The sequence below is a fragment of the Podarcis pityusensis genome (genome assembly GCF_964106645.2).
Source record: "Podarcis pityusensis genome assembly, chromosome: 4".
Classification (NCBI taxonomy): Eukaryota; Metazoa; Chordata; class Lepidosauria; order Squamata; family Lacertidae; genus Podarcis; species Podarcis pityusensis.
The window spans coordinates 28913605-28936058 of NC_138027.1; the positions used below are offsets into that span (position 1 = coordinate 28913605).

The 22454-nt window shown below is 42.8% G+C and overlaps 1 protein-coding gene across 4 annotated transcripts in view; it reads right to left on the minus strand.

The window, feature by feature from the left end:
• Positions 1-22454, minus strand: part of DCLK1 (doublecortin like kinase 1) — a 207537-nt gene that overhangs the window by 95692 nt on the left and 89391 nt on the right. For all 4 annotated transcript variants that reach the window (XM_081004105.1, XM_081004104.1, XM_081004106.1 and 1 more), the window contains exon 4: positions 14990-15089. In XM_081004105.1, the coding sequence (XP_080860231.1) occupies positions 14990-15089 (100 nt within the window). The remainder of the gene's footprint in view (positions 1-14989; positions 15090-22454) is intronic.

Below are 22454 nucleotides of genomic sequence, written 5' to 3' on the forward strand. Positions count from 1 at the left end.
CTAGTGATATATCTGTTTCGCTACAGAATAACAGTCCTTATTTTCCTTCTGTTTCTTTTTCCTTTCTATTTGTCCTTTAGTCATAGTTAGTTCTTAAGCATTTCATTTTTGGTTCCTTTTCATTAGTGTGGCTTATTGGTATTGGATTAAATAATACAAATTGGCTTTGCCTACTTTATTTTTCTTTTGTCACAACTTTGGCAGAAGTAACAGTGTGAATCTGGAAAATGAAACCGTTAATTTGTGAGGATGGGAAGGTGTCCAGAAAGTTCATATCAGGTGAGCCTGGGGACAGTATGACACTCTTGGGGGCAGAGCAGCTCTTGGGGGAGGGTACACCCTGCAGAGCCATAGATGCCTAAAATTTAGCTGGCCATTTCACGCCTGCCTCTTCAAGAAGAAAAAGTTCTCTGCATCCATCAATTCCAATTCTGATTTAACCTTGATGGTGCCAGGTGGGCCCTGCGGCTGGCAATCAGTTTCCCTTTCAGCTTTCTAATTCTTCAGTAAGCGGTTCAGGTAGCCATTTTTAACCCACTATGCAGGAATGGTCCATCGGTCCAAGGTATTGCACTGCCTTAGGTGAAGGACAAGAAGGTGCCCATTTCCCATTCCACGTACAAAAGCCAACTGCACTGGAAGTTGAATCTCTCTTCAACAGTGGTGGTGGAAGAGCAACCTCCATTGCACCTGAGGCAGCAAACTAGTTTAGGAAGTTAGGACAGGCCACATAACATACACAGTTCTGTCCTCCAACAGAGAGGAACAGCCTGGGGGATTAGGAAGAAAGGTCCAGAGGTTGCTACTGCTGCCCCTTACCATCTGATGCCTGAGGCAGTTACTTCACTTTGCCTAACAGTAGGGTCAGCTCTGCCAGTATAAGGTGACTTTATTCAGTCCATTTGTATGCTGGTCTTCCAAAAAGGTTCAATAAATAGTGATGGTGACTTCAGCAGCATGAGCCTGGAATACTCAAATTAGACATCTTCTTTTGAAATGGCACACCTTATAATCTGCATTGAGTGGTAATAATTTCCTTTTCAATACATGGTTCTTTTAAGTAGTTGTGGTTATAGTTAAGTATCTCACTAAAAGGGGATAGATGTGATGTACATGTATTCAATTGTAAATGTATTGAAGAAGAAGACGAAGAAGAGCAGTTTGGATTTGATATCCCGCTTTATCACTACCCTTAAGGAGTCTCAAAGCAGCTCACAATCTCTTTTCCCTTCCTCCCCCACAGCAAACACTTTGTGAGGTGAGTGGGACTGAGAGACTTCAAAGAAGTGTGACTAGCTGAAGGTCACCCAGCAGCTGCATGTGGAGGAGCGGAGACGCAAACCCGGTTCACCAGATTACGAGTCTACCGCTCTTAACCACTACACCACACTGCTGTTTATTATAATTATTATTACTATTAAAATTAAAAATTGTATACCACCCTTCATCCATACATCTCGGGGTGGTTCACAGCATAAAAATACAAGATTAAAAAAAATACAATAAAAACAAGAACAAAACAAAACAATAACCACCCCGCCATACTGTTAAAAGGCCATAGAGTGTGTAATCAACCAAAGGCCTGGTTGAAGAGGAACGTTTTCATCTGGTGCCTAAAGGTGTGTGATGAAGGCGCCAGGAAAACCTCCCCTTGTGAGAGCATTCCACAAATGAGGAGCCACTGCAGAAAGGCTCGTTCTTGTGTTGCCACCCGCTGGACTTCTCATGGAGGAGACATGTGAAGAAGAGCCTTGGAGGATGATCACAGGGTCCAGGTAGGTTCATATGGAGAGAGGTACTCCTTGAGGTATTGCAGTCCTGTGCCATTTAATGCTTTATAGATCAAAACCAGCAATGGGAATTGGGCTTGGATACTAATTGTCAGCCAGCGCAGTTCGGTCAGGATTGGTGTAATATGCTTAAAACGTCTTGCCCCAATGAGCAACATGGCCGCCTAATTCTACACCAGCTGAAGTTTCCGAACTGTCTTCAGAGGCAGGCCTATGTATAACACATTGCAGTAATCTAACATAGAGGTTACCAGGGCATAGGCAACAGTAGTTAGGCTGTCCCTGTCCAGACCGGGGCACAGCTGGGCCACCAGTGGAAGTTGATGGAAGGCACTCCGCACAACTGAGGCCACCTGAAGCCTCAAGTGACAGCAAAGGATCTGACTTCTCAAACAGAAATGGAAACAAGAACAGCTATCATAGCAAAATGTAATTATGCAACTACTTAACTCCAAAAGCAAATTTGATTCATTTTAATTAATTAATTAATTTATGTTCAAAATGCAGCCAAATCTAGGGACAGCCACTGCTAAATGATTTTAGAAGACATACATCTTTTTAAGAGTGTACAAGTTGTCTTTGTCTTGCTGCCAACAAATAGCCAGCGGGAAATTCCAGCCAGAAACTTCCACAGCTAATAAGAGGCAGCCTAAAAGTAAGACATCACCACAATCCACAGTTTCCTCTAATCAGTGCTTTAATATGATGGAAGATTGCTGCTTTGTTATCAGATGATGTTTCATTTATTCGTTTTAATTACTTCATACCATAACTATCTCAAATTTTGCTGCAATGCAGGAGGAAATGAAGGAAAGGAACAAAGCTATAAAACAGACTGCTAATACATCTGTTTCCAGATGGGACTCATTGTGCTTCGGCACATAATAAAAGTGGAGAAAGGCTTCTTCTGCAAATGAGTGACAAAAAATCCCCATGATAAAAGCAGCTGGGGGGGGGAGCAGCAGGTCTTTAAAAAAAAATCCATATTGTGAATACAAAGAGTTTGATTTATCTTCATTACATGCTGAGAATTTTTCAATCCAAAATCCTCATACGAGATGAGCTGCATGTACAGTGACGGAAGGGGGGGAAGGAACTTGACAAATTAATGCAATCCAAAGCTCCCACCCCCAACCTCCAGGCCCCCCATGGGAAGGGAAGCCACAGGCCAAAAGGGTAAATTAATCTCCTTGTACCCCCATGGCTGCAATCTTACATTTTGCTGCCAGGTTCTCAGAATCAATCACAACATCCACAGGAGCAAAGGAGAGGCTTGGGTGCACAAAATGGATAGAGCAGGCAGTTGGGTTTTTGTTTTGCTTTGAAAGGAAGGACTTCACTTCGCCATAAAGATGACATAACTCCATTTTCTCCTTAGTATGGAGGTTCGTGTTGATGCTGGAAGTGTGTCCAGACTTCATCACGCTATACCTGGCTGCCACCCACTCCCAGCAGCATTTCAAAGAAGAAGAAGAAGAAGAAGAAGAAGAAGAAGAAGAAGAAGAGTAGTAGTAGTAGTAGTTTGGATTTGATATCCCGCTTTATCACTACCCTAAGGAGTCTCAAAGCGGCTAACATTCTCCTTTCCCTTCTTCCCCCACAACAAACACTCTGAAAGGTGAGTGGGGCTGAGAGACTTCAAAGAAATGTGACAAGCCCAAGGTCACCCAGCAGCTGCATGTGGAGGAGCAGGGAAGCAAACCCGGTTCACCAGATTACAAGTCTACCGCTCTTAACCACTACACCACACTGTTTTAGAGTAATTCAGTAGAGCATGCCTGCAGCTCATTCGCCCAGCATTGAACAGACATAGTCAAGCTTCTGAAGATCTTGATGCAGTGTTTCAGAACTCTGGATCATAGTTAAACTGCTGTGACTTAAGATAACAGAAGTTATTTTTCTAAGGCCCCTAGACTGGCAGTTTTTCACTTCATTGGTATGGGAGACAAAAAGCTTGAAGATTAGCAACTGAATTAAAAGTGTTATAGTATCCAACCTTGTCTCCCCCACCCCTTTGCTGAGTCCAGCACAAAGAAAGCAAAAATGAAGTAAAAAATGTGTGTGAATTTAACCCAAGAACCCCCAATATAGCACCTATGGGTGCACCTGCACCTGCAGAGGTCTTCGCTGGTGCCCACAAGGTTCCTTTCCCTCTGTGAAAATAGCAATGAAAGAAGCAGTCCATTGAAGCCAATAGGCCAGTGATATATGGAGTGCCCATGACAGTTTCTCCAGTTTAAAAATGGAAGGGTCCCAATAGGCAGACAAAGAAGCCTGGAGGGTCACATGTTGGAGCCCAGGCTTCAGGTCCACCAATTAGGACACCAAACGCTCTATATACCTCTTTCAGAATTTCAATCTTAAGTGGCAAAAAAGTGGTTTCTTCCTTTTCCTGGTGCCCTACGAGCAACAGGATAGTGCACACTTCAAAATCTAGAACAAGAAACATTCCAACCAAGGCTGCAAGCCAAGATCTTAGCCGAGGTAGGCAATGTTCAATTAACAAAATTGCTCTGCGTGAAAAAGAAAGAACAGCAATGAGTTTATTTAATTCTAGCTTCATTAAGGAGAAAGGAGGCAAAAATCAATATAATTCTGATTTAAGAAGCATTTTTTTTCTTGCAGAGCAGCACGCATAAATTCTCAGGTGCAAGTCCTTGTCTTTTCTTAATTGCAGAAGAGTCATTCCTATTTAAGAGCATAAAACCTTTTAAAATATTCAGTGCTTTTGTCAATGGGAGCAGGGACTAGATTAGTACCGTAAAGGTTAACCTTTCCAATAAAATAAGCTGCAATGCATAGTTTTACTTCTTCATTTTATTCACTTTTGAAACTGGGGTGGCTAACCTGCAACTCCAGATGTTGTTAACCCCTGTCCGCATCACCATCTTTTTTCAGAAATGATGGAGTAAAAGAACAGGGACATAAGACCTTACGAGCAGCCTTCTGGATCAGGGCAAGGACCTATCTAGCTGAGCATTGTGTCCTCACAGTCACTGCCATTCAGATGCATTCTGTCTCTGACAGAGCACAGCCATATTGGCTAATAGCCATTGATAGCCCTCTCCTCCACTAATTTTTCTAATCCTCCTTAACAGTCACCTTTTAGGTTGGCGCCATCACTGCTTCTTGTGAGAGCAAATTCTATAGTTTAGCTATGCATGTAGGAACAATTACTTTCCTTCCTCCTGAATCTTCCACAAGTTCTGGTGTTATGCGAGAGGGATGAAATCTTTGCTTTCTTCACCTTCTTCACCTCCTGCATATTTTTATACACCTCTATTATGTCTCCTCTTACTTGCCTTTTCTCTAAACTAAAAAGTCCCAAAATTGGTAACCTTTCCTCATAGCGGAGTTGCTCCTTCCCCTTGATTATTCCGGCTGCCCTTTTCTGAACCTTTTCCGGCCCTAAAATATCCTTTTATGAAGTGAAGCAACCAGAACTGTTGTCCAAATGTGGTCACACTATAGATTAGTATAATGGCATTATGACATCAAGAATGCAAAAGTTTAGCCATCCCCGGTTTAAAAGCATTCAAACCGTCACCCCAATCCATCAAGACAGGTGACATGCAAAAGTAGGTTTGATCATTCATATCGCCACTTAGGTCAGGAACTGAGTGCAAAAATGTTTCTGGAGTGGGATATGCGCATTTAGCTTGACAGCACTGATGTCATGCACAGCATCAAACAAATAGTCAAGGAGGAAGTCCAGGGTCCTACTCAGCTGACAGAACAGGAGCAGGGCTGGCTAACCACATTTTGAAGTAAAGTGAAGGAATACACATTACCCTCTAGAATAAGACTGTTATAGCCAGTGTCTAAAATTACGTAACTGCAGATGGTCAAATTTTTGACAATGATAGTATGTGCCCAGAATGAGGGATTCCATTCTGGTCTTTGAAAGACAATGGGAGAAACCTCTGTCAGATGAAGAATGTTCTATAAATATCTATGCAACACAAGATCATCACCCTCTGGTATGCATTTTGTCTCCAGATTTAATCCTTGACTTCCTTTGGTCACTTGCTAACCTGGAAGATCATGCCCTTGGACTCCTGCTAGGGAAGGAGATGACAGGAATTGCCTTCAGATGCACATTTATTTATTTTTTGCTTTAAAAGTTAAACATGCATAACAACAGAACTATTACTGAAGCATGTTTAATCTTCTTGTATTGTTAGAATATGGTGACATTATTACTGACAAGCACTGGGCTCTGCAAACATTCAGTGCATTTTTTGTGCAGAGTGCCGGATGTTGTCATTCAAGTTCATCCAGTTTTGGGGTTTAATCTGCTGCAGGCTGAAGCTGGGACATTTATGTTACCCAGTTAAGACAGATTATCTGTTTAGTTTAATGCTAAACTGTAGTTAGTTAAAAATGGAAGTGAAAGCTTCCAACCGCTTTGCAGTTGCACCAGAGGAAGAAGAAGAAGAAGAGTTAGGAGGGAAGGAATGAGGGATAGCTGACGAGTCTCAGGCTTATTCACATAACTCTAAACCACAGTTTACTGTTACATTTGAATGAGGCCAGTGTGTGTGGTTACAGCTTTTCAGTTTTGAAAACCCTCTTGCAGATGAATCCCAAGCTTCTTTTGGAAACAGCATTTTGAGGCCGGGGTGAGCAAAGGGTTCCTCTAGCGGCAGATTTCTGAAAAACATGTGTTTCTATTTCTAAATGTTATCACTGACTTTGAGCCAAATAAATATACAGCAATCAAAATGACTATAAAATTAAATTAGAGCCACATTAATTCATGCCTAGGGAAGCCAACTTGTCAAGATATTACAGAGAAATGAAGTGGGTATAAAGTAGCCATAAAAGGTGGTTTCCCCTTAAATTCTATTGCCGATTAGTCAGCTACTAAAAGGAGTATCTGCTGTATCTGCTTCACCTTCCCCAACTTTAAAGAACAGCTTTATGTATTATATATCTATATATTAGGATAATGCCTATTCTGTTCTGGCATAGGGAACCTTTTTCCCAGCTCAAGGGCCACATTCTGTCATACACAAAATTCTGAGAGTCACATGTCAGTGGTGGGTGGGGCTAGAGCTAATGGGTGGAGCAAAAAAAAAAGAGTCTTATCTTACTGCATTCTGACCAACAAAAGTCAGATGTGCAACACATTTTATCCTCCATCTAGGCCTGTGGAATGGCGAGTGGCCTGAGGAGAGTCCTGGGGACTGGAAAGAGAAGCATGAACCCATGAACCAAAGCTTGATCCATGAGCCTGAACCAGACTCATGCTCTTACCAGACCTGGGATGGTTGGCATACTAAGTATGAGCATAAAATAATACAACCAGTTGTACTCCTAGCAAAAGCCAATCAAATAGTGTGGTGCCCTTGGCCTCATCTCAACCCAAAAGTGTTGACCCCTAAAGGGACCAATCTATTTGGCATCTCTCTTTCAGCTGGCCTTATAAAGTCTTTGGGCTGGTCAAGGCACCACCCACCCAGCTCTTGGAACAGCTTCCTCTAAGCTACAGGTCTTATGAGTCAATGACTCAGCAACAAAGAGCTGAGAACAACTCCCCCAGTCCTGCAAGCAGCTACGTCTACAAGTCCAACTGGGAAGGACTCATAGAGATACAGGGGCAGTCTATTTTATAAAAATTATATACCGTATTTTTCGCCCCATAGGACGCACCGGCCCATAGCACCCATCAAGTTTTTTGGGAGGGAAATAAAGAAAAAAATTTTTATTTCCCCCCAGGCGCTTGTGGGGCCGGCAGCGGGGAGAAGCGCTCTTCTCCCCGCAGTCCGCCTTCAGACCAGGTCCGGGGACAGCGGGAAGACGCGCTGCGCCTCCCAGCTGTCCCCGGAGCTTGCGGGGCAGGCAGCGGGGAGAAGCGCTCTTCTCCCTGCCGCCCGCCTTGAGATCAGGTCTGGGGACAGCGGGGAGACGCGCTGTGCCTCCCAGCTGTCCCCGGAGCTTGCGGGGCAGGCAGCGGGGAGAAGCGCTCTTCTCCCCGCTGCCCGCCTTCAGATCAGGTCCGGGGACAGCGGGAAGACGCGCTGCGCCTCCCAGCTGTCCCCGGAGCTTGCGGGGCAGGCAGCGGGGAGAAGTGCTCTTCTCCCCGCCGCCCGCCTTCAGATCAGGTCCGGGGACAGCAGGAAGACGCGCTGCGTCTCCCAGCTGTCCCCGGAGCTTGCGGGGCTGGCGGCGGGGTCTCCCCGCCATCAGCCTCCAAACCACTTCGGGAGACAGCGGGATGGCGGCGTTCCACCTCCCTCTGTCCCCCGACCTTGTGGGGCTGGCGCTGGGGCTCTCCTGAAGCCTGGAGAGCGAGAGGGGTCGGTGCGCACCGACCCCTCTCGTTCTCCAGGCTTCAGTGAAAGCCTGCATTCGCCCCATAGGACGCACACACATTTCCCCTTCATTTTTGGAGGGGAAAAGTGCGTCCTAGAGGGCGAAAAATACGGTAAGTGTCCCTGCTTGCTCTTGTCCTCCATACTGAGATGTGTTAGTATTTTCTTGACAACAGGAGTTCAGGAATAAGGCAGGACTCCTTAACAAATTCCATCTAACAAATTATTATTATTATTATTATTATTATTATTATTATTATTATTATTATTATCTATTTTAATAGTGTTGCACGCCACCCTAATCTCTGAGCAGGGTGAGATACCAGGGATTCCTGGTGTAGACCCAGGGTTCGGTTTCCGTGGAATGAGGGACAGTGGAGACTGTGGTGTCTTTATTGTATATGGCTTATCTACACATAGATAAATCAGGCATGGCTCTGCCGCATAGGCTTCAGTCTGCAGCCTGTGTCCAGCTTCTACCTGTCACACACCAACTCTGCCTTTTTCTTTCTAAGTACCGACAAGTTGAGGGAGGTGGGCCCACCCATTTGCCATCTGGCACAGAGCCATACTTAGAGGGTCATTACCTCAACAAGAAGCTAGTCTGGCTATTCCACAAATTGAATCCATGCTGGATCCAGAAATTAGAAAGGGGCTCAGCCATATAGCCTACCCCCCCAACTCATAGCAATAGTTTTGGCAATGGTTTTCACTGTTTTACTGACCTTTTAAAACTAATTAATGTTGTTAGCTGCTTCGGGCATGATTCACAGACAGATGGAATATGAATTATTTTCTAATTACTGTCTTCAGGATATTTTTAAGAAACAAAAAACAAACCTGAAGTGTTTGCAGTTTTGCAAAATAGTAACAAGCATGTCCTCAACCAAGCCAGCTCAGGCCGCCTTCAGAATCAGGTACATCATGTTTCCCCCTAGTATGGTTTCCAGCTCATGAAATTAAGTACTTTTCTTATTACCAGCGCGGTGAGAGATTAGTCATCCTGGCAAAAGGTCAAGACAAAGATGGCATCCCAAGTGCCATTTCAAAACTAAAATGAGTACAATAAATCAAAATGAAGCATTGGGGTGGGGTGGAGTCGATGTGTTCAGTTGGTAGTATGAAATTTTAATATGGTTGTGGTTTGTAAGTTATCCCAAGAATGACAGTCTTTCAATCCTGCCTCACAGTAAAGATCTTTTTCATTATGTTATGCACAGATGTACAGTATGATGCACACTGAAAGAGGCCTGCCAGGCATGAGGATGGCATCATTGGCAAAGGTTAAAAATATAAGTATCCAAAACACAAAGCAACTGCCAATTGCCTGCAGCAAGAGCCCAAAGAAACAGCAAAACTATTGGGTAGCCATTCCAATTCACTTTGTTTTAAGCAAGATGCCAGGCCTCATAATTCAACTTGCTTCACACCAAAATCTCATCAGTGTGAACCACATAACTATGCAGTCCTTAAGAAGGACTTGGGCGATTCAGAAAAGCCTTCCAGACTGAAAAGCTTTTAAGAATTATGGTGAGAGAAGATGACAGGGTGGGGTGGGATCAGAAATATCTTCAGCACAGCTACATCATGAACTGCAATAAATCCACATTGTCTAGTTATTAAAAGTGCATGATTTGGCAGAGCATGGTGCAAAAATATAAGCCACAAGTGACATGACTGAAATGCAGTAGAGTAGACAGTGATAACAGGGGCGACCTTGTTTGTTTTGCAACCTGAGGTGAAATGGGAAGGTGCCATTTCCCTCCCCAACCAAGCACCCCACACTCCCACTTCTGCTGCTGCTGGAATGCCCCCCTCTCACCAAGCCTGGAGAAAGCCAGGGTGCTCCACAAGGCATTGCTACTCGTCTTCTGCCCCGGGGCCTATCTAACCTAGCTCTCCTCTTACTCAGTAGCCAATCAGATGCATATGGAAAGTCCTCCAGTAGGGCATGAAGGCGTTCTTTTCCTTTGAGATTCCCACCAGCTGGTTTTCAGAGGCATACTGCCTCCAGCCTTGAAGATGGTATACATCTATCACTAGCAGTCATTGATGGCCTTGTCCTCCATCAAGGATCTAATAAGGAAGCCCTTAACAGAAGGAAAAATACTAACTACCTAATGGTGAGAATATTCAGTAAAAGAGGTTAGAGATTTTAAACTCAGTTTAATCGCAGTTTTCTTCAGGCCACCTGACATGTAAATAGGTACCTGACTTAGTGAGCTGGGGAGAAATGGGAAATCAGATACAGCTACATAGCCTCCACCTTGGGCATCCTGAATTAAAAAGGAGAGGTTCGGTCTTTCAAGTAACTTATTTTTACACCACACTTGAAGAAAGCCCATCCATTCAAAGGCTGTAGAGTACAGAACAGGTTTAGGAACAAGGCGGAGATGCACAGCAAGCTGTTCCCTAGTCTCTCAAAAGTAACTCAAGTGCCAATGTGGTGAGAGCATTCTGTCACAGGTTCCAGCTGTCTCATGTGGCCACTTCCATGTGGAAACATTTCCAGTAACCTGCCACACAGCAGCTGCAATGTAAGAATTGTCCTTCAGCTTCCCTTTTCAAAGTGAGTAGTGGGGGAGAGACTCTATAAGGTCAAACAAAGCTTAGCTGTATGATTGGAGTGATTCAGCACCTTTCTTTGTCTCCCCAACCCAAGCATCCTCAAACTTGGCCCTCCAGCTGTTTTGGGACTACAACTCCCATCATCTCTAGCTAACAGTGGTCAGGGATTATGGGAATTGTAGTCCCAAAACAGCTAGAGGGCCGAGTTTGGGGATGCCTGCCCCAACCTCTTCTAAGTGCTCAAGACTCCTAAACTTCTTATCCTGACAGAATAAGCAATAATGCTTTAAAAAAATCACCCTATTATTTTACCAAGTATGGACACCAAGAAAATGAATTGCTTTCCAATTATCTCCCACTTTTTTTTTGTCTCCTAACAAGCCTCCAGTAGATTTTCCTAGGACCAACTGCCACCTCTCTCATGTTAGCTGAAAGTCCACAGATATCATTGAAGTTTTCTCTTTCTGCACAAAAGAGGTATTATACCTCTTAACAAACTCACTAAGATCTAAGATGTTGTTTTAATCACCACCCTATGACCTCATCCTCTTAGCACCATGGTAACAGGAAAAAATTACCAGTAATTAGTCAGCCTTAGATTATTCAAAGCATAATATATCTGCTTTAAGGGTATCATGCAGTAAGCAGTTCCATGTAGGAAGGCTTTAGCTCATGGGAGGGGTGCAGATGTTGCCAGACTACAGCTTCCATAATCTCTGACCATTAGCTAAACTGTTTGGGGCTGATGGGATTAGGAGCCCAACAACACCTTGAGGGCCACTGGTTCCAAATCACGGCTCTAGATGGTTGCTGGATACTCTTATTCGCCAGTGGTGACATGTTCCTGTATTTCTTAAGAGTTATTCTTAGCTGAACAGGGTACTAACTAAAGGGGCCCCCCAGTCCCCAGTTTCAGAGGTGGACGTGATTTTGGAGCCATGTAACCTGAAGCCTCCAGAACATTGTGTCAAGCTTTCCACCCTCTGAGCATTTTGCAGCAACATTAACATGTCCTTTCCTAACTTACTGATCTTCCTTTGTAGCCACTGGTATTCCTAGGCTCTAGGTACCAAGGGTGAAATCCACAGGTTTCCTTTTAACAGAGAAATCCAAGAGACTGCTGAGTGTTAGTGCTGTGGTCTGTGTCTATGGCAGAGCATTCAAGTTGGAATGAGACCCTTGTCCAACCCCCTACAGCGCACTGTCTGTGGCCTCTGCAGTTCACAGCATTGTTTTCGCCTGATTTCTGTCTTTATTTTACATTGCTTTGTTTAATTTTGAAACTGCAATTGTATTTTAATTGTTTTAAATCTGTGAACCAGAGGACATTGCTGATTGAGCATGATACAAATGTCAATAAATAAACTAAAGACAGGCAAAGCACAGCCATGCCACAAAACAGGGTAAAGATTTATCAGTAGTTTGATTGTACGCCATTGCATCGGAAGACAATGCCATATCTTAGTTCAGAAAACAAAATCCTCTAGGTTCCACTCTTCCCTCCCTAAACCAATTCCATTAGTTCCTGGCTTTATGAAATGTTCATCAATTTATTTCAGGTTATTACACTATTTCAGAACTAATCAGTTTTGAAACATTTTTCCAATGAGGTTTTCTTCTGTCCTCTCAGCTGGCATACTGTGACTTTTTTTTAATAAGATTTTTCCCCCTTTTAAAAAAGAACGTAATGAATATTAAGGGTGAATATATTATCCTCAAATGCCCCCAGGAAAGTTTGGCACTTTCTGAAAGCTAATGAATTATGGATTTTGAATAATTAGGTTCTATTTAGAAGAGATACCACCATTGTAACAAGATGTATGTGGACACTTTCAGAAAGAATAATATGTGCTTATCCAGAGCTTCTGGTACATAAAATGTATGTCTAAGTAAGTGGTATGCTGAGCCACTTGCTTTTACATGACACACAAACACAAAAGGGGAGCCTCTTATTCAGGACAAAATTTCATTCATTTAATGGATTGTCCTATACTCCCACATTTCAAACATGAAGCTGAGAGACGAGCCATTCATTTTCACAATAGAGTTCATAAACTCATGACAAGAACAAGATGGAATTTCAGTGAATGGGATCACTGAGACATGTCCCCATATGCAACTTGTTTGAACCCTATTTTTCCTCCAATGAAATCTGACAGCTCTTAATCATGGGGAGCATAATAAAGCAAAATATGATTAAGAAAAGACACAGAAAATGACCATAGCTCAGGAATAAAGCAAAAGGCTCCAGGTCCAGTCCCTGGCATCTCTAAGGTATGGCTGAGAAGGACCCCAGTCTGATACCCTCAAAAGTCACTGCCAGGGGAGAGGCACTTGCCGCCCCTCCCACACTCCTGCACTATAACTCCCATCATTCCCAACCATTGGCTGTGCTGCGTTGGGCGGGTGGCATTGGGAGTCAATCATCCTATGGAGAGCCCAGGTTCGCCAGCGCTGATGTAGATGACACAGAACAATAAAATTTATGTTCTTGTTGAGCAACAATAGCGTATTAAAAACTAAATTGTAACAACTGCTACAATACAGAAACCAGAAAAAGGAAACCTCCAACCATGCAAATTTCCAACAAAGCAAAAGGCAATGAACAAGAGTTCTTGGAACCTAAATGTTTCATTATGCCAACTGTAGGAGATTTTGATTGTGACTTAAAAGACTTTCCACGCAACGACAAAATTGTAGTGCCGGAGTGTGTAGTGTATAAGGGTTGACTGCTCTGACCCTGTTGCTATATGTGGAGAGGTGCCTAATTTGCCTGTATGCTTAACTGTTTATCTTGATGCTTTGTCACTGAGATACTTCTCCAGCTGTTTTGTGTTTATGCCCACGAATAGATATTTTCGTTTTGGATAGGTATCGCTATAGGTTGGGTGGGTCCCATCCAGGCCTGCAATCCTGTATCTGTGAGACAAAACCTGTGGAATGAGCCAAACCAATACTGCCATTTACATGTCTAAAGAGGTTGCACTGTTGCAGCAGAAACGAATGGATGGGCTTTTTCCTACCACACCTGGCTGGATGACACTAAATTCTAGGAGGCAAAACGGGGTGGGGGGGAGACTGCGTGTGAGAGAGAGAGGGGTGGGGGTGTCTTGGCTCCTGCCAGAAGCTGGAAACACAGAGGCTTGCTTTGCTTTGTACTGGACCCAAAGCTGTGGCTTGGGGCTTCCCTTGAAACCTAGTGGGGAGGCCAGATCTGTTGGAGTGTTAATGCTGTGAGCCTCTCCAGCCTAGGTTCAGGTTGTATATATGTGTAAACAATACTATATGTCCTAGAGACACCACAGTTTCCATTGACCTCCATTCTAAGGAAAGCAGACTCTGGTTAAGGGCTGGAACCCCTGGAATCTCTCGCCACTCAGAGACTGGGGGCATGTGCAACAGTACTAAGTGACTCATAAAGATGTAGGCTTCCCATAGGCATCTGCCTGGCCAATGTGAGAAAATGGATGCTGCGCTAGGTAAGCTTTTGGTCTGATCCAGCACTGGAAATCTTATAAGATACCAGTGTTTAGCTAACTTCCAGTGATGCTGTGAGGAAATGTTTTTCAGTCTAATACCTTCCCGCAGAATCTTTCAGAGCAGGAATTAACCACCCTCAGCACACCCCACCACCCAGTTTCTATATGAGCTGCTACCCTTGATGTGTCTTGAGATGGGGAGGGGGAGTATTGAGCAGTGACTCATGCCTAAGCTTATTCAGCATCAGCCTCTTCCTGGTTCGTCATGTTCTCATTTGTTACACTCCACTCAGAACACAAGTTTTAGACACCTGAGATTATGACAGAACTCTTCAGACCTACTCCTTGAGGACAGGCACAATCTGAGAGATTTCCCAGATGCCCCACCACAGAAATTTCTCCACTGTGAAAGTGTCTTCTCCTGGTGTGGGGAGAAGAACAAGCCAGCTGGCAGTGTCTGCTACTCAGAGCCCAGCCAAAAAGCTGCTTAACACATTGGCCAGTGTTCCATAAATCACAACAGATGGGAACTGTTGCCATTTCCCCTTTCTCTGCCTCACCATCAAGACATATACTATTCAAGGTTACAGAAACCTGACAGTTAAATGTGACATTTCTAGCCTTAATAGGTTATATTTTGCAAAAGGGAAGGATTTTGAAAACATGAAGTGGCTGCTTTTGTATCAAACTCTGGGTTAACAGTTTCGTTTAGCCCACTTGGTCCAGATAATAAAAACCATTAAAACCAAATGCACAACTTGGAAATTTAAAACATTTCTTAATTTAAAAAAATATATAAATAGTGATGCATCTATGAAAAAGATTGTTTTCTTACCGCTTTCATCTAGCAAGAAGTCATCCTGATAACGAAACTTTTCAGGGCCACATGCAATGAATATGTCATCTTCGCCAAAAAAATCCTGAAGGCACATCACCTGCAATAAGAAAAAAGAAGAACAAAATTGATACCAGCTGTCTCACAAATGAGAACATCTAGTAAAATGGTTTAAATACAGAAGAGATTTCATTGCAGGAGTACTCCAAATCACTGGCTAGGGAAACTTTTTAAAATATGAAAAATTTTATGGAAAACACTGGTATACTTTCCACGTTCCATGAAAATTTTGCCGTATAACTTTCATGTTTTGGCAATCTGTATACAGTATCTCTGGTAGGTTTCACTTTACTTTGCTTTGCTGTTGGCAAAGATTATTGTGATAATTTTAACAAGATCTATTAGATAACCAGTAACTGGAGTTATGGGAAGCTTGTAGGACCCAAGCAAACAAACAGAAACAAAACCTGCTGTTTTTAGAAACAAGCTACCACTGCCACCTGACAAGCTTCTCCTCAAAATGTGCAACTGAATAACTGTAATGTGCGTTTTGTGTGGCTACCTTTCCTGATTGAGAAACTTCAGCTGGTGAAAAATGCAGCTACCTGGATGTTAACGTGAGATCAAAAGTCAGAATGTTTAACACTGTTACGCTATTACTCCAGGCCAGGGGTCAGCAACCTTTTTCAGCTGTGGGCTGGCCCACCGTCCCTCAGACCATGCGGTGGACCGGACTATATTTGGGGGGGCGGGGGCGGCGGGGGAAATGAACGAATTCCTATGCCCCATAAATAACCCAGAGATGCATTCTAAATAAAAGCTCACATTCTACTCATGTAAAAACACCAGGCAGGGCCCACAAATCACCCAGAGATGCATTTTAAATGAAAGGGCACATTCTACTCATGTAAACACACACTGATTCCCAGACCATCTGTGGGCCGGATTGAAAAGGCAACTGGGCCGCATCCAGCCCATGGACCTTAGGTTGCCTACCCCTGCTCCAGGCACAATTCAAAATGCTGGTGCTGACCTTTGAAATTATTATTATTTTAATAAGGGACCTGAATACTACATAAGTCACATACTCCTACCATAATGCCCAGTGTGGAAAGATAGTTTCCTAAGGCACAACCTTGCCCATCTAAAATGGAAACAAATGGCTTGGTGAGTGCAGTTATATGAGACTGTGTCTGTTGTGATGGCTCCCCCCCCCCCAATTGCTTAGTTTCTTTCCCTCTTTTTCTAATACTAATAGTAATGTTAATGTTTCTTTCGTATGGTATTTCACAACTGCCAGGTACGCAGAAGACAAGATCTCCTTTGGGTTTTTGATTCTGCTTTGATAGTTTGCCACAACAGATTAGAAATATGCTTCTGCTGAAACTAAAAATAACGAGAACACCTGAGTATGAAATGCAGATAAGATGTGCCATATGCAAACATGGAACAACCACAACCAGCAATTGTTTTATTTGATTCCCTTGCAAGCTACAACTATTTCCCCCTCATCATCTCCTCATTAGAGCAGTTAAACATTTATTTATTCATTTATTTAAAGCATGTAGGAACTGCTCAATATTTCAAAAATGTAAGCAGTGTACAGTGCAACAACGCTAAATAATATAATTACAATAAAAATACAATGTAAACAAACAGTAAAAGAGTAGTAGGTAAAGTCAGTGAACACAGAGCTTCAGGTTGTGGTCACTGGCTGATACACAAATAATAATGGCATTTAATTTTATTGATTTATCATATTTATTATATTTATCTTTTTCCTGAAGAGCTTAAGGTGCCATATATAGTCTCCACCCCCTTATTAATCTCACAAAAAACCCACTGTGGTAGGTTTGGCTGAGAGTGAGTGACTAGCCCAGGGCCATGCAAAAGGCTGGAATAGACTACAGTGGTACCTCAGGTTAAGAACTTAATTCGTTCCAGAGGTCCGTTCTTAACCTGAAACTATTCTTAACCTGAAGTACCACTTTAGCTAATGGGGCCTCCCGCTGCCGCTGTGCCACCGAAGCCCGATTTCTGTTCTCATCCTGAAGCAAAGTTCTTAACCCGAGGTACTATTTCTGGGTTAAGGGAATGTCTAAATGTCCTGGTGTCCCATCAGACTTAATTTAACACTGTGTGTGTGTGTGTGTGTGTGTGTGTGTGTGTGTAGGTTGGGGGGAAGGGGTAATAAGTAAATGAATCTCACAGCAAAGCTAGCAAATGTGTTATCTGGACTCAGTGTGAGTCCCCAATCCTTTTGAGCAGATTTTGAGGGTGTGCAGAAAGATGCAGGGAAAAGGGGAGGGGGAGTTCCTCTACACAAGTCGGTTGTGTGAGTGGAACAGCAGCACTGAATAATAATGCAGAATCAACAAGAACAGCCATCACATCTACCAGTAGTATAGGAGCACTTCTTCTGCCTGTTACCACTGGTGCTGAACAACTTTTGACTGGCAGCTTCAAGCCCCCTCCTGCTCTCTCTTCTTAATGGTCCCTTATTAGCTTCCTCTTCCTCCAACAACAGAAACCCCAATCTCAGCAGAGGTCTTGGAGGAACAGGAGGCTGTGTAGTCTGCCTGCTGTTTCAGGGCTGGCCTGTCATCTCCCCCAATTCCACAAACTTCTCTGGTCTGTGCCAGAATGCATGTTAGGCCACATTCATCAATAGTTTTGACTTCACTAACAGTGACTGTTAAGTTGTGAGTGAACATATCAGACGACACAGCGATTCTTCAGGCAGCTCTTGTTTATTCACAGGCCAGAACAGAACTGAACTGAAGGGTTCAGCCAACCTGCTTATATAGAGCTCAACTACAATGCAACAGTAACCACTTTCTGTAACTATCCAATCACTGAACGTCACTTTCTTTTTTTTGTTTAATAATATTTATTAGTAGTTTTCAGAATTATAAGAAGAAAAAACATTAAAAAACAACACTATAATAGACAAAAAGGAAAGAAAAAACACAAAAACCAATACAACACTACAACAAAAAGATAAAAAGAAAAAAGAAAACAACACAAATCCCAAATTATATATCCAAATCTTCCATTTGCTTGTTTCATTGACTTCCTCACACCTCCCTTTTTGTATTCTAGTTTAATTAGTTATTTCAGCAAATTCTTTCCATCTTTCTCAATTCTTGTTAAAGAATTTATCCTAACCTAATTTAATCTAATAATTAACTCAACAAATCCTTTCCATCTTTCCCCATATTCTATTATTCACATTACCTTAATTAATTTAACCTTATCTTACCCTAAAACACCTTAAACCTTGAATCTTAGTTATCAAATATACATTACTCCTGATATCATTTCTGCTAAAGTCATATAGTTTCATTCCATCATTTTCCCTAATATTCATTAATTTTTAGCCAATTCCCCAGATAGAAAATTTTCTTTATAAATTTTCTTCCAATCTTCATCCAACGTCCCTTCTTCCTGGTTTCGGATCGTGTCAGTCCTTACTGTCCATTCCATCTAGTCCATCAACCTGGAAGCCTTATGTCCAAGGCCCTTAAGTCTCTTCCATGTCCCTTCTGCAATTCTTCTTCTTCTTGTTTATACTTGCCCTTTTCCTTGTCTTTTGTTGGTCTCTTTCTTAGTTTCTTCCCTTTCTCATTGAGGGGTAGGCCTCTGGAGGATTCCAAGCCAAAATTGTCTCCATCTCCCTTCATCAAACCCGCCCATTCCCCACAGTCCCACTCCCCACAATCCTCAATATAGTCCAAAAAGTATTTAAAAGCATATTCCAAGGTCTCTCCAACGTTGGGAACCTCCTCAACTCCAGACTCCCCCTGGCCCACTCCAACTTCAATCTTCAATGACAGCGGCTCATACTCCTGTAGGGCCTCGGGACTCTCCATTTGTATTATTTGGGGTGCAACCGCATCCTCTTCCATTATCTTCTGCACTTGCCCAGTCAGTACAGATTCATGAGTTGGTCCCTGGATAATTTCTGTATCAATATTCCCTGTTTGCCCACAGTTATTAACTGCAACAGTCAAATCCATTTTCTCATTCATCAAGTCCATCTTCTCATGCATCTGATCCAGCAGGGCACTTGTCTTGCATAAGGCAAGCACCCAGTCTTCTTTCCAACTCATCTTTAGTCAAGGTCAGAAAAGCCTGTTCCCACGGTCTTAATCTCACATCTGTTGAGCCCTCAAATGTACTGCCACAACAATTTGACAAGCTCCCTCTAGAGGAGGCAATTTCTATTTGTATCCATTTTTTTTAGGCAAGTCCAACAAAGGAAAATTACTTTCGTTTTTCAGATATTTTTCAGATATTTTGTTTCTTTAGCATGCAAAAGGCAACATTGGAATCAGCTTGTTTCTCTTCTTTAGCTATCTGTCAAAATATTCCATTCACAGTCAATGAACCTCTCCAACAATTTCTGTCTCTGACACCCCGTTCCCAGGTTAGAGACGGTGGAAACTTATCCTTCTTCACTCCCTCTCCTGCTAGGGTTGAACAAAGTTCCCCCCCTTTTCTCCTGCTTCCAAAGGGGTTTCAGTAATTCTAAATGAAGGAAATTTAGACTTTTTTTGACAGCTTTCCAGGCTTTAGCTTACAAAGTTTTTGCTTTAGTCTATATACAAAAAGCGGAAGGCAGACTTCCTGTTTTGAACCTTCCCACTTCGTTGCCAAATTAAGAAATTTCTTGATCCAATTTTCCGTTTCTACTCACGGGTACTTGTTTTAAATCCAATTGTCCACAGGAAAAAGTCAGCGCTCTCCGGCAATGGCTGTGCGGCTTCACTCCGTGAAAATAGCAGTCAGTTCGCAGCACCGCGCTTCTCACCCCACTTCGCTCCGGAGCCCCTAAATGGGATTCCCTGCGAGTAGGGGGGCGCTCCTGGTGCCCTGCCGAACCCCACGTTCCCAGGCTTCCTCCGCCTGGGATTTCTAGCGGGTCCCCACCTTCGCCGCGGCGGGAAGACCCAGTTTCCACGGAGCCCGTTCCTCCGGATGGAGGAACTCCGCCATTCACCAATGGCGCTGACCCGGAAGTCCCACTGAACGTCACTTTCAATTCCATATTTGCATATGCGGACCTGAGTGAAAACTATCTACAGCATCCCCCTGCTGGCCCAGGGTGAGAACCTCAGTACATAACAGCGACTCTCTTTTCATGGAAATGACTGGTAAAAAATCCCACAACTTCCTCTGATCTAGATCTCCTACTATAAATTCTACTATATTTTTGGACATTTGCCAGCCTCTTAAAAGACCTAGGACAGAAACATCACCTACACTCTTGGATTAGCTTCAATATATATTTCGTAGCAATTTCTTTAATTCAGCCACAAACAATATAATTTCATTGTGGAGCATCATCCTGCAGAAAAGCCCTGGTGGCAACTGTTTTGTTTTTTTACATATCCAGAATGGTTTCTTATTCCTGAAGCTTTTCATTCAATATGACTCAAGGCAGCCAGATGTATTGACAGTGTCTTCAAAATGGAATGTGTGTTGTTTTTGAAACATTTCAAACGCACTTTTTCAAAACAATAGCTGGTTTAACTTTGATGGCAACAACCTTAAGATGAGCTGTGTGACGATAAAAGTGATTAGCAAAATATTAACACTTGAAAAATTACAGAGTCAAGGGTTTGAATCATTCTCTTAAATTCAGCTAATTACACATCCCTCTCTTTATTGTCTTTGGCTCAAAGTCTTTCACTCACACCCATTTTGTTAATCTGTCATTACGCACACTGCATTCCATGGGGATTACAGAACATTTACAAGAATAAAATTAATGTGCCACAGACAAATATGTATGTCCTCTTTTCACTTCCGGTCCGAGTTATGAGACAGGGATTTAATCAAAGGCATTAAAAGTTATCTGCTGTTTACACTTTTTTTGTTTGTTTGTTAAAAAATAATAATCCTATAGAGAACCATCCTTTTTTGTTGTTGGCAGGACATCTCCATGGTGACAGCTGCATCATCAAGCTAGGAGAGTTCTTTCATCAAAGCAAAGGTTTTTCATTTATAAAGGAGGGGAGGAAATGAGATTGTATTTACAAGGATGCACTCTGCAAACGAACTGGAGGCTCCACTCAGTTAAAAATTGCCAGAAGCCCCATTGCACTTGTGGGCTCAATCAGATCCATGTGTCACTTCTGGGCCTAACCTCCCAGAAATAGCACACAGTTGTGTAGCATGCACAATTCCGTTGCAGCATGAGGCAGACTCTAGCCAGCACTCTCCAAAGGCACGCTGTGAAGCAAGCTGGGCCGAGGGCAAACAAAATGGGGAATATAATGACGAGCATCTAAAAGGCTCCCCTTGCTTCAGCTCAGCCTTCATAGCAGAGTGATCCCAGGCCAGGGTGCAATTGCATCAGGATTGTTAAAAACAAAAGGCAAGGGCAGATAAAAGGATATAGACAATAAGCACCAAACCAAATGGGTACAGTGGCCTAGTTGCAATAATATATGTACCCTAAAACGCATCTGAAGACCAGGTGTGTTCACGTGCGTTGCTGTATTTGTGCACTGTGTATTCATCTTGTTTATTGGTCTATGACTGCTTTTTATGAATGTTTTGGAAGGGGTCCTAACATTTGCTACCTCTCTGAAAAACACGCATGATAGCCAAGCACTTTGGAAATGGAGAGGAAAATCTGTTCAGAAAGAGAACAAAATAGTTGCTACTGTAATTGGCTTCCTCCCCTCCCTAAAACGATTCCTATTAATGTAAATAGCACCATGCCAAATTATTAAAAAGAATGTAATTGTTGCATCAAAAAGTATTTACCAGCTATGCAAGGGGGGGGGTGTAAAGGGAGGAAATCCCCAAATTCCTCAGAAAATTTCAGCTCCAACAAAGAACCATTCTTATTATTTTAATGTAATGTTACATACAAATTAAATTTGTATTTGAGTCCTGTGGATGAATTCACACAATCAAAGAGATGTGAAAGAGTTTGCAAATTCACAGTTTGCTTGGTTCTTATGTTGGCCCATTGGCCTGTTCTTCAAGGAAAGTCAGGGCTACACAGCTGAATAGAAAATGCAAAGAAGGAGAAGTCTGGTTTGTTTTAGATCAGGAAATGCATAACACGGGAGAATCAGGTTTACAGACTCAAGTGTGGGAGTCAGAGGGGTCTATCCAATGCTGTGTGAATGGCTTTTCACTTATGCAACAGGAGTTTCCCTTCCTTACCTCACCTTTCCCTGTGTGCTCCCAAAATCTGCTCCAGATGGTCCCCCAACCCTCTGGGGCAGATTTTGAGGGTGTCTGAGGGAAATTCTATGGCACAAGCAGAAGTCTGTTTCTCAAGCAGAACGGCAGTGTTGGGTACAATCTGGAGGTTCAGAAGCAGGACAATTATCTCTCTGCACAAGATACATATTGAAATCAAGTCTTCTCTGGTTTCCCTTTACTGCTGTTTGTTTCTTCCTTTCTCCATCCTCCCTCTGTACCTTAGTTTGCAAGTGTCCCA